Source organism: Poecilia latipinna, unplaced genomic scaffold (assembly GCF_001443285.1).
Source record: "Poecilia latipinna isolate Pla-1442-1.1 unplaced genomic scaffold, P_latipinna-1.0 Scaffold3036, whole genome shotgun sequence".
NCBI classification, from domain to species: domain Eukaryota; kingdom Metazoa; phylum Chordata; class Actinopteri; order Cyprinodontiformes; family Poeciliidae; genus Poecilia; species Poecilia latipinna.
Window position 1 is genome coordinate 35997 of NW_015115652.1, and position 15522 is coordinate 51518.

Genomic DNA, 15522 nt, shown 5'->3' on the forward strand with positions numbered 1-15522 from the left:
TCAAACTCAGAAATTTCCAAATTTATTCCAGAAAGTTTCTGAGATTGATCTCAAAATTTCTCCCTTTTTTATGGAATACTCTTTCAAGTTTTCAAACTTTTTTTTTCAGAAACTTTCTGAGATTAAGCTCAAAGTTTTTAAGTTTTTTTTGGTGGAAATTATCACCTTTTCTCCATCTACTAGGATCCTAATACGCCATCAAAGATTGTATAATCTTGTATTAATCAATTTAAAGTTTTGGCTTTAGGTATCTTAGCCTTAATTTACATATATGCTGAATATTGCTTCAAATTAAGATTTCATAAAAAAAACACAACTGCACTGTTAGCTAACTACTGTTAGCTGAACGTTTGGCTAACAGCTGATACTTCTTTACTTTCACAGCTGGTTTATTAGGATTAAAATAATCCTAATAAACAGATAAATGTTGGTTTATAAAACTAGATAATCTGGAAAAATAATTATAGCAAAATCTTTTTCAACCTTGTTGCTGTAGGCAACCTGATGCTGCTAGCTAGCCTGCATTAGCTGTTAGCGCATAATTTCAAAATTAAAAGTTGTGATTAGTTACGTTGTACAGCAATTGATTTGATTTAGTTACTCATATAACCTTAAAACCTGCAGTTAGTTCACAAACGTAGTTTTCTGTGAAAAGGCAAGACCATAAAACAATCAGCAATATTTGTTTTAACCGTAGCTTTCTAAGAGCCTTTAGACCCTCAAACATATAGAATTAAATACATTTTAACTGGAATAAAAATTACAATTAATCTCTATATCACTTTTGATTAAATTGTAATAAAATATATACAATAAATGTAGATATTATAAATATATTAATTTTACCAACAACTACCTGTCTATAAAAAGAATGAAACATGAACAGTTAGCATAGCAGAATTATTTTTGAATTTAGTTAATAAATACTGTAACAAGTATAAATATTAAATTATAAATTTGTATAATGTTATGTGAATGATTATGGAAATTATTCTGACCAAACTTATTTTAGCTTTAGCATTAGCTATGCTAAAGCAATCAGCTTACTACCTTAATAAAGATAAATAATTAGTGCATTAAAAAAATTAAAAGCAATTCTTACAGAAATAATGTTATCAATAAAAATTCTTCATGGATACATAAAACACACCTTGAACATGCAGAAGAAATGTTGAAACGCCGTCTGCTAACTGATAACTGTTTATGTAGTCAGCCTTATTTATTAATTTAAATTATTTAAGTACAATTTTAGTTCAACATGGACAGTTTGTTCTGAAAAATACAAAAGTTCAAAGTAACTGCCTTTTTCTTCCTTTATCAATGTAAATAGACCAAAAGTAAGCTAATATATTTTTAGTTAGTTTTAATGGCTTCTTTGAAGTTAAAGTCTTATAAATACTGAACAATTATCCTGAAATACTCGCTGTTACCTTCCTAAATAAAATGTTGTTAGACGTAGAAAAATCTTAAGTTGTGCTTCTGATGTCAGAAATGTACCAGTGGTTGAGGAAATGTAAAATTAGTTAAACATGTTTTATATTTTAATGCAAAAACAATTTCTGTGCAACTGAATTCAACATTAGACTGGGGAAGAGGATCAGGGCCAGTGAAAAAAACAGAATGCTAACTTTATTCCTCAGAATTCTGACTTTATCCTAAAAACTCTGACTTTAAATTTATTTTTTTCCTCAGAATTCTGACTTTAATCCCAAGATTTTGACTTAAAAAAATCAGAACTCTAATAAAAGTAACAATTCTCCAAATTTTGACTTTTCGCCCTTTAAAAATTTTTACAATTTTGACTTTAACCCCAAAATTCTCACTCAGAACTCTGATTTTTTTTCTCTCAAATTGTTGACTTTAATTCTGATTTAAATTTCAGAATTCTGGCTTTAATCACATAATTTTGACTTTAATCCCAGGATTCTGATTTTTTTGAAATCAGTAAAAATTGGTCATATTTTGACTTTAACCTCAGAATTCTGACTTTAAACTCAGAATTCAGGCTTCTCTCTCAAAATTTTGGCTTCAGAATTCAGAATTTTTAAAAATCAGAATTCAGAAGTTTGACTTTTTAAAAATTATAATTCTGATTTTTGAACCCAGAATATTACAGAATTCTGATAAAAAAAAAAATCTAAATTATTTTTTTTCTTTGGCACTAATCTTCTTCCATACTGAAACAGATAGTTCAGCCATCATTTCTTTTAGTTTTTGAAATCCTTTCAGTTTTTCCTGGCTAAAACGTTGTTTTCACTTCGCAGCTCCTTTTCTGCACATGTCAAAGCCATAAACCAGCAGCAGCCAGTAAAGCCAACCTTCGATGACCTCTCACCTCGTTTGGTTTGGGTCGGTGTTCAGAACCTGTTGCTCAGTCCATCACAGTCTGAAGCACCGTCACCAAGCTGAACCCAACTGTCAGTCCGTTCCAGGCGGATCCGGCCGCAGCGCCGCCTCGAGGCAGTAATGAGTAATTGCAAGACGGGCTCGGCTCAGCTTGAACGCGGACCGTTGCCGAGGCGACGCGTCGCAGCTTAAAGTTGTGCTTCATTGCAGAATATTGTTCTGGACCGTACGGGACGCTGAGCGTTTCTGTCAGAACCTCGTGACCCGGATACGACACCTGAGACCAAAATGAGAAAGAAAGAAAAAAATGAGAAACTTTGACTTTTTGTTCCTGCAGGACAGATTTGACATCAGGGACATAGTTACATTTACTCGAAAAACTGTCATTTTAGGAGTATTCTTTCTATGTTTTACTTTTTATTTTTATTAAAGTAGTTTTATTATGAAGTATTTCTACTTTTACTTAAGTAAAATTTCTGGATTTTCTTCCCACTGAATGAAAAACAAAAATGTTTTAAACAAAAATTCACCAGACTCAGACACTTTTGTTATTTTTGTTACTAATATGAGTCATTGTAATTTTTGCCATTAAAACTAAAACATTTCTACATCATTTCTTTCCTGCAGCCATTTGTAACGAAGTCTCGCTCTGCGTCGCCTGATTCGCTTCAGATGGAAACGTGGCTAATTTGCATTTTCTTTTAAGAATTTGCATTCCTTATTTGAAAAGATTAGTTTTTTCCTTCTTGTGCTGCCATACATAGTTTAACACCTGAGATCTAATCAGTGTAGGTAAAGTTTAAAAAGTAGTAATTGTCATTTACTTTGAAGGTGTAGTTTCCAGGCAGCAGCAGCCGGTAATATTCTCCATGCTGGTTGGTTCTGAACGGACACATGTTCCTGCGACCCTCGACCTCCACCACCGCGTTCTGCACCGGCATCCCCCAACCATCAAACACTTGACCTTTCACCCCTAAGAGACAGACAGAGACCCATCAATCCTCTCGGCGCCTGGTGTTAGCTTCGGGCTAAAGCTAATACCCGGTTCTCACCCAGGTGGACCTGCTGGATGTAAGCTAGCAGAGCCTTTTTGTTGTCCATCCACAGGGCAGGAAGTTCTTTGGGTTGAGGAAACTTGCAGCAGGAAAGCTCCAGGGTCAGCTCCAAACACTGCGCCCAAACGTAGTTGTAGTCCTGCATCCCACCTGGAACCACACAGAGGCTCTTAAAGGGGCGGTGTTATGCGTTTTCCAGTCATGATTAGCCATAGCTTCTGTATTTTGTTTTGTCTTTTAGTTGTTTATTGTCGTTAGATCAGGTTTATTTGCTCCTGGGGTTCTTTTAGCCTTTAGGTCAGGGGTGGCCAAGTCCAGTCCTCGAGAGCCACCATCCTGCAAGTTTTAGAAGTATCCTTACTCCAACAGACCGGGATCAGCTCTACAAAGGCCTGATAACGAGCCATTCATTTGATTCAGGTGTGTTGAAGCAGGGATGCATCTGAAAGTTGCAGGATGGTGGCTCTCGAGGACTGGACTTGGCCACCCCTGCTTTAGGTTTTTGTTTTGCCTCGTTGCTCCTCTCTGCCACACCTCTCTCACTCAGCCTGGCTGCTGCTCTCCCCTCACAGCTGCACCCAGTTTCTAATTAGCACCGGCCCATTCTTCTACAAATTAAGCTCCCAATGTCAAACTCAAGGCCCGGGGGCCAAATCTGGCCCACTGCAGCTCTTGACATGGTCCCTCAAACTCCAGATGCCAAATTCATGCATAATCAACAGATCCCTGCAGTTTTTCTTGCAAATGCATAATTTAGAGCTTAAAGTAAATTTTCTATAAAAACTGACAAAACACTGAGTGATGCTAACTTCCACCTGCAGGTGGCAGTATTTCTTACTTTTACACTTCTGCCTCAGCTTTACTTCATGTCTGTGATCAATATGAGAAACAAAAAGACACGTTTAATGTACATGAGCACAAAAATCGCAAATATTTATAAATTAGCACTACAAAGTCTGTGATTTTGATTGGAGAAACTGGAGAAACTGATCAATATGAAACTTTAACAAGAACTTATGGAATACAGAACAAATATTGATTAATATTTTCACAGTTTGTTATTGAGTTTCATCATTCTGGTACAACTGGTCCTTTAACAACATTCAGGATCTTGATTTGGCACAAAATGAAAATGAGTTTGACTTTCCTGACTGAAAAGAACTTTATTCATGTTTTAACACCGTGAAATTGGGCCTCTGTCTCTTTAAAACTCCTGCTCTTTCTGAAGCTCCGCCTCCAGGAAGTCATCCCAACATGGCTTCTCAATTAACCCTTTAATGTTTTTAAACATTTCTCTGAGCAGCAGCTCCCATAATGAGCTAATTTACTAATTGCTGCTGGCTAGTCTGAAGGAACTGAGTGGAGGCGGAGCTGTGATTCGAAGGCGGAGCTAGGTCCACCCAGGTGTTTTGAACAGCTGGATAGTTGCCTTGGAGATTAAAGGATTTTTTTCAAACAAGCTTAAAGAAAGAACTAACATAACATGATATAAATATTTTTAAAATACTGTAGTTTAGTTTTTACAGTTTTTGTGCTCACCTTCCAGCTTGTACCAGCTGTAGCCATTAGTGATGCCGTCCTGGAAAGGGCCACTGTCGTCGCAGAGGTTCCCCTTGTGCATGGAGGCGTGGTTGTATGAGTAAACCTTAGCCAGGTGGACGAACACGTCGTCATCAGGCGCGATGCTGGGCGAGACCATCCAAACAGAACCTGCAAAACCAGCCGGGAAACTGAAACCATTTCTAAAACCAATTAACACACCTTAAAGAAAAAGATACAGACTTAAATGGTTCAATTAAAACCTGCAGCAGAATTCAGCAACAAGAGGTTCCTGGGTTTGTTTCTACCTTGGTCGCTGTTGTCGTAAGGATAACTGGCCACCATGGCGCCTCCATGAAGGTTGGCGGAGAGAACAAAAGTTTCGCTTCGCAGCCAACCAATCACAGCTCTCACCTGCATCACATGACCGAAAAATCAGCTGAACCAAACACAACCGGACCTTAAATACAGCTGATAGACCCGTCACAATAACATTTTGCCGGGTGATAAATTATCTCAGAATTTATCGTGATAAGCAATAATATTGACCTTTTCCAAGTATTATAATGGTAATAATTCAAGAACACATCCTTCAAGATCGATAAACTATAAATACTAATGATTATTTAACACTGGAACTGGAAGACGTTTAAATGTCCAGAATAAATAAAGCAACAGAAACAACAAACAAAATGATTTATATAGTGTCTATAAACAAAATTGCCCTTCAAAATAAGGGCCTAGTTGAGACCAAACCACCAAACTTAAGATTTTATCATCCAGTTGTTGGAAAAACGATAAATCTAGTAAAATGGAAATTGTTGAGCTAGTTTTAATTTATCATGCGATTAATTTATTGCTTATTAAATATGGATTAATATAGCTCTACTATGGGGCTTTAAGAAGGCAGTTTAAATAAAATACTTATGTTTTTTTCAGCAGAGCTGGTTTGGATTTATTTATTTCTCATTTTTATATCAGGATGTGGTTTTTGCTCAGCTGCAGGGGAGGAAAGGAGCAAAATAAACTTCGTTTTCCTTCTTTAGTGGCAGGTCCAGACAGAAACTCCAACATCTGCCTGCTGGCATTTATCTGGCTGCTGCAGGAAAACATGACTGAACACAGATAAGTCAGGATAGCACTATTTTGATTCATGTTAGTTTAAAATTGGTTGCAATATTTTTCAGAAACTGGATTGATCAGTCAAAGAAGTTGGTAGCTAGCCTCAGGGCATCTTAAAGCTACACAGGTAATTTAATGTTTAATGAATATCCACCATGACAGCCATAACTCATAAACCTGGTTGCCCCCCAAGGCATAGCACTGGAGCTTCTCCTATTTGCAATACAAACCACCTCAGTGGATCATATCGTCTGATCACCTGGATCTGTTACAATGCTAAGCTAATGAACCCAGCTAATGAAATTATAGGCTAATGATATTAAATTTAACCTCTCTCAAACTGAACTGCTCGTCTTTCCAGCCAAACCAAAATATCTGCACCCAAACTGAATCCTTATTTCTTACTAAATAAAAGTTCATGTGTCATGATCAACGACCAGCTAACTTTTATAGGGTAATGGTAGCTAATAGTACTTATAGCTACAGAGCCACTTCGTTTGTTAGCTAACAGTTTTTACAGCCACTTTGAAGGGTAGCTAGCAGTTAGCTGCCTTATAGCTATAATGCTTTACCAAATTTGAAGAGCAGCTAATAGTCCTTATAGCTAACAGTTTTTATAACTAACAGTTTTTATAGCCATCTAACATAGTACCTAACGGTATCATAAAACAACCTTAAAGGGAAGCTAATAGTTAGCCACCTGATAGCTATATACTTTACCAACTCTGAAGTAGCTAACAGTTCTTATAGCCATTTTGAGGAGTAGCTAATAATGCTAACATCCACTGTGAGGAGGAGCTAACAGTGTCTTGCACATTGAACTCCTACCAGGAATCATTTGAATCCTTTTTAAACCTAAATTGTTTAATTATAGATCTCGAAACAAGTACATCTGATTGTCAAAGTGTGTAAAGTTAACACTCTAAAAATGACTCAAATTAGGCCAAATTCATTAAATAAAAGCTCAAACTCCCTAACAAAAGGAGGAATCCCAACTGAAACCAACCTCAGCTTCCCTTTGCTCCTCATTCAGCTCCTGCTGCTTTCGAAGGCCAGCAAAAGCGTCAGGAAATCCCCGATTCAGATCAACGCCGTTATGGTTTGCCCTAAAGCGGACAGAGATCGATCAGATCGGAGGGAAACGTCAAGACATCAGAAATGTCTGAGCCAGAGAGAAACGAGAGGGTGGGAACCAAACTGGAACAAAGTCAGTAAAATAAAACAGTGAGGAATTTCCTGGAAGAAAACCAGTTAGAGGAAAGGTGTCCAAATTGTGGTGCGTGGGCCATTCGTGGCCCTCAATGTGACTTTGTGTGGCCTGTGATCACAAAAAAAGAAAAAGCTCAAAATTGGTTTTGCATCTGAAAGAGCTTTAAAATATTTATAAAAGACAATAATCTCACAAAAAATGTTTACTATTGTTACTATTTCTTTAAAAAAATATGGCAGCTAACACACAAAGTACTCATATTTTATCACGTTAATTCAGTTTCATATTAAAACCAGATTTCTACTGAAGAGCATATGTTTGGTAAATATATCCTGACATTCTGTTCTTCTTACAACGATATTGTTTTGAGAAAATGTTTAAATAACATAATGGTAACAAAAACACATTCTCAAAGATCAATAAACTTTAAATTCTAATGCACATGGAGGACATTTTAAATATCCAAAATAAATAAACAAACAACGAATAAAATGAATTATAAACAAAATGTCTTTCAAAAGAATGGAAATTTGAGACCAGAGAGGCAGATGAAAGAGAGAAAAGAGAAAAACAATAAATAAATTATTGAGCTCTTTATAATTCATTGTGTGATTAACCGGTTTATTGCTTATTACAACAAGCCTAATCAGAAAAGCTAAAATCAAAAACATGCCACACTTTTCAGAATTAAATCTGTGAAAAAGTTTGAAGTTCAACTAAAACAAATTTTAAAAAATCCGGTAAAAATCTGAACTCAAGATAAAACATCGAGTTTGAAGAAAATGGTGCAGAACTAAGAACAAATCAAGTTTCTGCCTCGTTCTGTTTAATGCAAGAGAAAAAAATCCTTTTAATGTTTGGAACCCACAGACCACACACTCGGCTTAATGAGGTCGTAAAACACACACACACACGACGGGACGCCGAGAGCCTTTAACCATCTGTCTACAATCTGACCCGTCGCCATGTGCGGTTTCCTGGTAATAAGAGTTTGGGCGTTGGAGCAAAACTGTTTAATTTTTGCACAATAAACATCTGATGCCACGAAATGTTCAGCTGGATTATTAGCTGCCTGTTAAAAAACATTTGGTAACACTTTATTTAAAGGGACTGACATAACACCCGTCTTTATGAATGTTTATGACAGTTGTCATGAAGTGTCATTCGGTAAATAATGACACTTTTAATGCAAAATTGCTCTAAAAGTTACATTAAAAGTCATTAAAAGAGCCAACTTTGCATGACTTTGTAAATTATGATAATTTAATGCAAAGTTGGCATTTTTAATGGACTTTCAATGCAACTTTTAGAGCAATTTTGCATTAAAAGTGTCATTATTTACCGAATGACGCTTCATGACATCTGTCATAAAGACTCCTTCATGTTCATGACAGTGTCATGTCAGTCTTATGAACACCCCTTCAAATAAAGTGTTACCCAACATTTTTCCTATTTTGATTTTCCATTTAGATTTTAAAATGTCTTAAAACATTAGAGGAAAGTGGAAACTAAAGGAAGTGATCTCCAGCTTTAAGGAAAAAACATCCTTGTTCTAACGACAGTACAACATTTTAGCTACGTTGCCATAAAATGCCTCATTTTATTTAAGTTTTAAATACAAATCTGATTTTAAACATTTACAGAATGCATAAAAAAGATGAAATATGAAAATATTTCTCGTAAAAATTATCAAAACAAAAAATCTGTACATATTCAGACATGAAATCTCCAGTAATACAAAGCTTTTACACCTTTCCGAAAGTAAAAACTAATTTTCAAGATTTAACTTCAGACAGTGAGAAATTAAAAAAAATCTGTCTTTTTATTAAGTGAATGTAAATACCTGGTTTCAACTGTTAATAATCTTTTCCAAATTTACGCTGTTAACCAAACATTAAATTGCACTTTATTACCAAAATGTTCGGCATGAATTTTAATAACTTTCAAGCACTTTAAACAGAATTCAAGTACTTTCCAAACCCTGAGAACACCTAAATTTAATGACTTTCAAGAATTTCAAGCACCATACAAACTCTGGTACATAACTGCTTCCATTCACAAAAAAATAAAACTTTGAAATGTGTAAGAAGAATTTAAAAAGCATGCCGCACTTTTCAGATGGTTACTCAGGGGAAAAAAGTGAAGCTCTAAACTCGTTCTTCATTTTTACTATAATCACCATTTTGTCTGTGAGATAAAGTCCCAGTAAAACAAACTGGTTTGGGTTTACCTTCCCTGGCTCATCAGGCAGTTTGTGTCGGCCTCGTCGAAGCCGTCCGGGTTCATGGTCGGCAGGATGTGGATGCGCGTGCTGTTCAGCAGCTGCAGCGACCAGGTCTCGTTGTCACGGTAACCGCGGACCAGTTCGGCGATCAGCTGGAGGAGGAGAACGCGACCCAGAACCTGAGCAAAACCAAAAACAGACAGACAGCTGGTCAGTTTGTGTTTAACACAGAGGGGTTTGTTTACAAGAAACAGGCTCAGGAAATGATTAGTCGACTGTTTCCATGGCGATTCCCGCCTTTTTACAGCCGGTCTTCGTCGCGAGGCAGACTGAAACTACGAGCTGCGACTAAAAGCTGCTGAGAGGCAGAACATCTTTACAGCGTTTTCTGCTGGTCGTATGGAAGGTTACAGACATTTAGAAGATTTACAGAAAAAATTCAGAATTCTGACTTTTTCTCATTTTCTAAGAATTTTGACTCTAAACTCAGAATTGTTTTTCAGAATGAGACCAGAAGTCAAGATTTTGAGAAGTCAAAAAAAGTCACAATTCTGACATATTTTCAGAATTCTCAGGAATAAAAATCTGAATTTTGATTTTTTTTCTTACAATTCTGAATTCTTCAAAAAAAAAAAAAAAAAAAAAAAAAAAATTCTCAGAATTTTGACTTTTGGCTCAGAGTTCAGATTTTTTTTCTCAGAATGAGACCCCAAGTCATAATCCTGAGAAAAATGTCTGAATTCTCAGGCAGAATTAAATTTTTTTATTTTTTTTCCTCAGAATCTTGAGGGTTTTTTTTGTTTGTTTTTTTCTAATAACTATGACTTTTTTCTGAATTTTTTCTTTAGCGGCCCTTTTCTTCTTATGTAAAAGCGAGCCTTTGTTTCAAGATCTAATAGAGGAAAGTTTTCTAAAAATCAGAGCTGAAGTGAATTCAGGGTTTGTCAGTGTGAACTCTGAACTCTGAGCTGATTTGACATAAAACTGTTTCCCACAGCAGCAGAAACACACTGGGTGGAAGAGCAGAGAAATATATTTGTTAAAATGAACAAACTGTACATGTGGACATTAAACTGAGATCATTTAAACTGATTTGAATGAAATCAGTTTAAATCTGAAATAGTTACTGAATATTTGAAAAGGGTCAAATCCTAAAGGGTGTGACATCATCAGATATGGAAAAATGTACAAAAAATTCTACAATTTAATGCACAAATGTATAAAAACCGAAAATGGTATCAAAGTAAAAATATATTTAGAAAATCTCCAACTTTCTGTTGTTTCTGCTGTGAAGTAAAAATAAGTTACGGAGCTACAATGAGACTTTTGTTTTGCTTAAACGTTGCTAATTGCATGAAGATTGAAAACTGTATCGTCACAAAAAGCAGGAGCTAATTTTTCCAGACTGAGTCACTTGTTTAGTGTTTTTGTTTTCAATTCTAGACAAAAAAAATTACAGGAAATGAATAAAAAATACATCCATAATAAGGATAAATATGCTTCGATGTATCATGAAAAGAGAAACTGTAGCAGATATATTTAGTTTTTTTGTGTTTTGTCTTTGAAACGAGTCGGAGAGGTGGAAACCAGATCCAGTCACAGGTAGGCGGCTCTTCCTAGAAGGAAGGGGATCGTATTGGGAGAAAAGGAAAACTCTGTGAATGACTGCGAGTTTCAGGAAGCAGAAAAGGAGAAGGGTGGGAAAGGTGAGAAGGTGTAAAAGCTCAGAGTCTTTAGAGACAGGTCAGGACGAGTCGCTGCCTCCAGCCATCGTTCTTCTCTCCTTTGTCATCCATCTGAACGGCTTCCTGTCACAGTCAAACACACCCTGCTGGAATGGTTACATAGCACGGCTGCGGGCCCAATAGAAACTGTTCTGTGTTTTTATTGTGTGCATCGAAAGGCTGAGATCTCAATCCTCTGTGCCACAAAGCACCATTGTTCCCAAGCAGACATCAGCGATGCTCTTTTTCCTGCCATGTTCCTTTATCTGATGTTTATTTAGTCTCAGCATAAAAAAAACCACACAAACTAGATAGAATTGTTGCGCTGATTCAAACACTTCCAAGGAAAAGCTACAAGATTGGGTTAAATTAGTGGAAAATTGTTTAATTTTTAAAGTGAGAAAATGGAAATTTTCTAAGCTTTTGTTCCCAAATTGATCCACTAAGTTATTTTTGCCTCTAAACGGGTAGAATCTGGTTAGTACCAAGCTAGCTGCAGAAAAGTTTGATATCCAGCCTGGCAGCACATATGATGGAGCTAAAACGTTAGCTACACTAACCCCATAGCACTAATCATGAAGATTAGCTCTGCTAAACACAACAACACTGGTATTTACAAGAAGCTAACGCTAAAACGTATCCAATACACTGTTTAACTAAGCTAATGCTAAAGCATATCCAATACACTGTTTAACTAAGCTAATGCTAAAGCATATCCAACACACTGTTTAACCAAGCTAATGCTAAACCATATCCAATACACTGTTTAACTAAGCTAATGCTAAAGCATATCCAATACACTGTTTAACTAAGCTAATGCTAAAGCATATCCAACACACTCTTTAACCAAGCTAATGCTAAAGCATATCCAACACAGTGTTTAACTAAGCTAATGCTAAAGCATATCCAACACACTGTTTAACTAAGCTAATGCTAAAGCATATCCAACTCACTGTTTAACTAAGCTAATGCTAAAGCACTGCACCAACACAGTATTTAATGAAGCTAATGCTACACCAACATTACTATTTAGTGGAGGCTAAGGCTAAAGCACTAACTTCAATTCAAATTATATCTCCCATTGAAAAACTATAATCCCCAAACATCAATTTATTTTTATGGATTTAAGACTTTTTAAGGTCATAATTTTATATTCATGAATTTAAGACATTTTAAGGATGTTTTGAAAGTTAACATCCCAGTAATCTGGAAAAGTTCATTTAGGGGAAGCTAAGTGCGCTAAATGTTTTCAAAGTTAGCAAAAGTGCCAAGTGAAAAACTAGCTATGTTATTAGCGGGTTAGCGGAAGCGTGTCCACTGCTCTCCTGTGGTTCCCAACAGCAGAAATCAGCCTTTCAGTCCAGCTGTGAACTAAAGGAGCTGGAATGATTTTAATGGAGGGATTTAAGGAAAGACCTGGATTAATGACTGAGCCTCAGAGATCATCTCAGCTCCAGGTATCTCAGTTTAGCTCCAGTGTTGTTGAGTGTTTGGGCCACATCTACTCCTCATCAGTCATCAGATGTTTCTGGTCAGTTTAGAAAGAAGCTGAGGTTTGTTTATCTTGCTGTGCATTAGCAGAAGGGTTCGGCTTTTCAGCGAAGTAAAGGTGGAACATGTTAAAACCGTCTTCAGAAAGACGAAGCCTGAGGGAAGTTTTCTGCTAGATTTAACAGGAAGGACAGGAAATCTCCTCCTTTTCCCCAAAAGAAACAACATTTCTCAGCTAAAGCAGCTTAATCAAAATAATAAACACACCTTAAGGTGGAGAGGTTGTTGTTTTTATGCTGTTTTTCCTGTTGGTCCATTGTTTTTCTTGCAAATCATTAGCTAATGCAGCTAATGTTGTTGAGTTTATTTAAATCTAATTCCTCCAACCATTTGCAGAGACAGAGGCTTGATTGAGGTTTCATGTTTCTGTAAGAACGCAGCTGTTTAGATCTGCTTCACTGTAAGAACAGAGCAAGCATTCATTTACTGTATCGGCGCAGAATAACAGAATAAAACAGAGGCGCAGTGAAAAGTGTCTTTACATGCAGCTGCTGATGACTGTATCGTTGTCTTAAAGGTAAAATATAAAAAATGTAAAAAAAATTTTAATGCATGTACAAGGAAAAGTAAAAGTAAAAAGTCATTTTTGACAAAGGCGCTTGCATAAGAAAAAGTAAAAAGTGTATAAGAAACTGAAAAAGAAAAAATATATATTTTTGACAAATATTTGTGTATAAGGAAAAGGGAAAAAATATTTTTTTATAAAAATGGATGTATAAGGAAAAAGAAAAACAAAATATTTGTATATAATTGACAGCATTTTGTGTATACAGAAAAGGAGAAACACTTTTTTTCTTGTCAAAAATACGTGTGAGGAAATGGAAAAAACAAAATAAAAATTTTTGGAAAAAAAGCATGTAAAGTAAAAAGGAAAAACAAAAAAAGGAAAAAGAAAATAGAAAAAATACATATATATTTTGAATTTTGACAACAAAAACAAAAATAAATATATTTTGATGAAAATGAATGTATGAGGGTAATCATTTTTTTACAAAAATGCATGTATAAAGAAAAAAAAAAAATCCATATTTCAGCTTTTATTTTTAAATATGTCATTTTTGGTCTTCCATATAAAATGGCTACTTTGATGGTGAAAGTTGCTCCGGTTTGGATTTGCCCACTCTGATGATAATAATAAAATAATCAATGATTCTGATGGGCAGAACCCGATCTCCTCAGGATAAATGAGGTCTGCAGAAACCGAACTCCACTGAAGGCAACATGAGCCGGCGCTCCTGCGACGTGTGTGTGTGTGTGTGTGTGTGTGTGTGTGTGTGTGTGTGTGTGTGCATACGAATCGGGAAGAAAGTCTTTTTCCGGACGTTTCTTCTGAAGCGACACACTCCACTGGTTCTGTTAACCGACCCTGTGTGTGTGTGTGTGTGTGTGTGTGTGTGTGTGTGTGTGTGTGTGTGAGGCCGCTGTGTGTCCAGGCGTGACTCGTCTCTTTAAGGACGTTCCCATTGACTCGCACGCATTAGTGGCGCCGGACAGCCATGGTTACCACGGTTATGAGATGCTAATCGGCAGCGCCGGAGCTTTTCTGTTTCTTCACTGTTTGAACAGGAAGCGGTTTAAAATCGCAGGACGAATGTGCGCCGATCTGTTTTAAGCTGAATTTATCCGTAAGACGCCTGACTTGCATCAGCTCGTCTGCTTTGCCACAACGATGAAGAAACTCGTTCAAGAACAAATAAATCCGTCCTGATGACCCTGAAGGCAGCACTGCAGCTGGCAGCATGAACAGCTTCACGTCTGAAATATTTCATCAGTCTTCTCCGCTAACTGGCTGAAGCTAGCCTGATTAGACGGAGAACATCTGGAAGAATGAGCAAGTCTGTCAGGGCTTTGACTAGGACATTCTAACACGTCTCTAGCTGCATGTTTAGGGTGGTGATGAACCTCTAGGAGGTTTTCTGATCTGAATCCATCATCCTGTCATCTGTGAACAGCTTCCCCACAGCATGGTGCTGCCACTGCCACATTCAGATTGGAAATGGTGCATTTATAGTTAAAGTTTTCAAACACATGATGTGAGACTTTACATCTAATCCAAGGAGTTAAAATTATGACTTTATCCTGCTAATATTACAACTTTATTCTTGTAATTTAACAAATGAAAATCTCAACCTAATTACTGCATCACAGAGTTAACCAAATAAGCAGAAGCTGTAAAACACATTTATGAACCAAGATGGCCGCCCTGAGCGCAGCGGCATCACTCTGGGCTTTGAAACCCCAAAATCCTGATTTTCCATAAATTAAATCTTGATAAATCTATAAACCAGAAGCGTTTGGTTGGTATCTGAGGAAACTCCTGTCATTCTCTGCAGCAGAAAGCGAAGGAGGAAGAGGGTAAATAACCGTCTCCTCTCTGGTTGGCTGCTTCCTGCTGAATGAACTGATGTCTGAGTTAAAAGCTTCATGTTGACTCAGCCGCTGTCCGGTCTCATCACGCTACAAAGCGGGCCGCCCCGCTGCCTGTTGTCCCGACACAAAGCGGCTCACCGACCGAGTCGGACTCTGAAAGCCTTTTGTGGGTCGGTTCAGAACCGCTTCCTGCTAGCTGGGTCGGTTCTGTTGGACATGTTTGTTCTCCCACCTCGTTTCCATGCATGTTGGCCACATATTTGAACTCCGGGACGCCGACGGCGTGACGGCGAGGGCGAAGACCCAGAGCCAACACCCACAGCTGCTGACCTGGAGAGAGAGAGAGAGAGAGAGAAAGAGGGGTGGGGAGAGAGAGAGAGA

The 15522-nt window shown here is 37.0% G+C and overlaps 1 protein-coding gene across 1 annotated transcript in view; it reads right to left on the reverse strand.

Annotated features, from left to right (window-relative positions):
* Positions 1-2154: 2154 nt before the first annotated feature.
* The window catches only part of cpm (carboxypeptidase M), a 19329-nt gene continuing 5961 nt past the window's right edge, over positions 2155-15522 (reverse strand). Inside the window, exons 2-9 of the mRNA XM_015022533.1 lie at positions 15374-15471; positions 9503-9675; positions 7069-7168; positions 5249-5354; positions 4941-5111; positions 3399-3551; positions 3171-3319; positions 2155-2623 (exon numbers count right to left, since the gene is read on the reverse strand). Coding sequence (XP_014878019.1) covers positions 2372-2623; positions 3171-3319; positions 3399-3551; positions 4941-5111; positions 5249-5354; positions 7069-7168; positions 9503-9675; positions 15374-15471 — 1202 coding nt within the window. The 3' untranslated portion in view covers positions 2155-2371. The remainder of the gene's footprint in view (positions 2624-3170; positions 3320-3398; positions 3552-4940; positions 5112-5248; positions 5355-7068; positions 7169-9502; positions 9676-15373; positions 15472-15522) is intronic.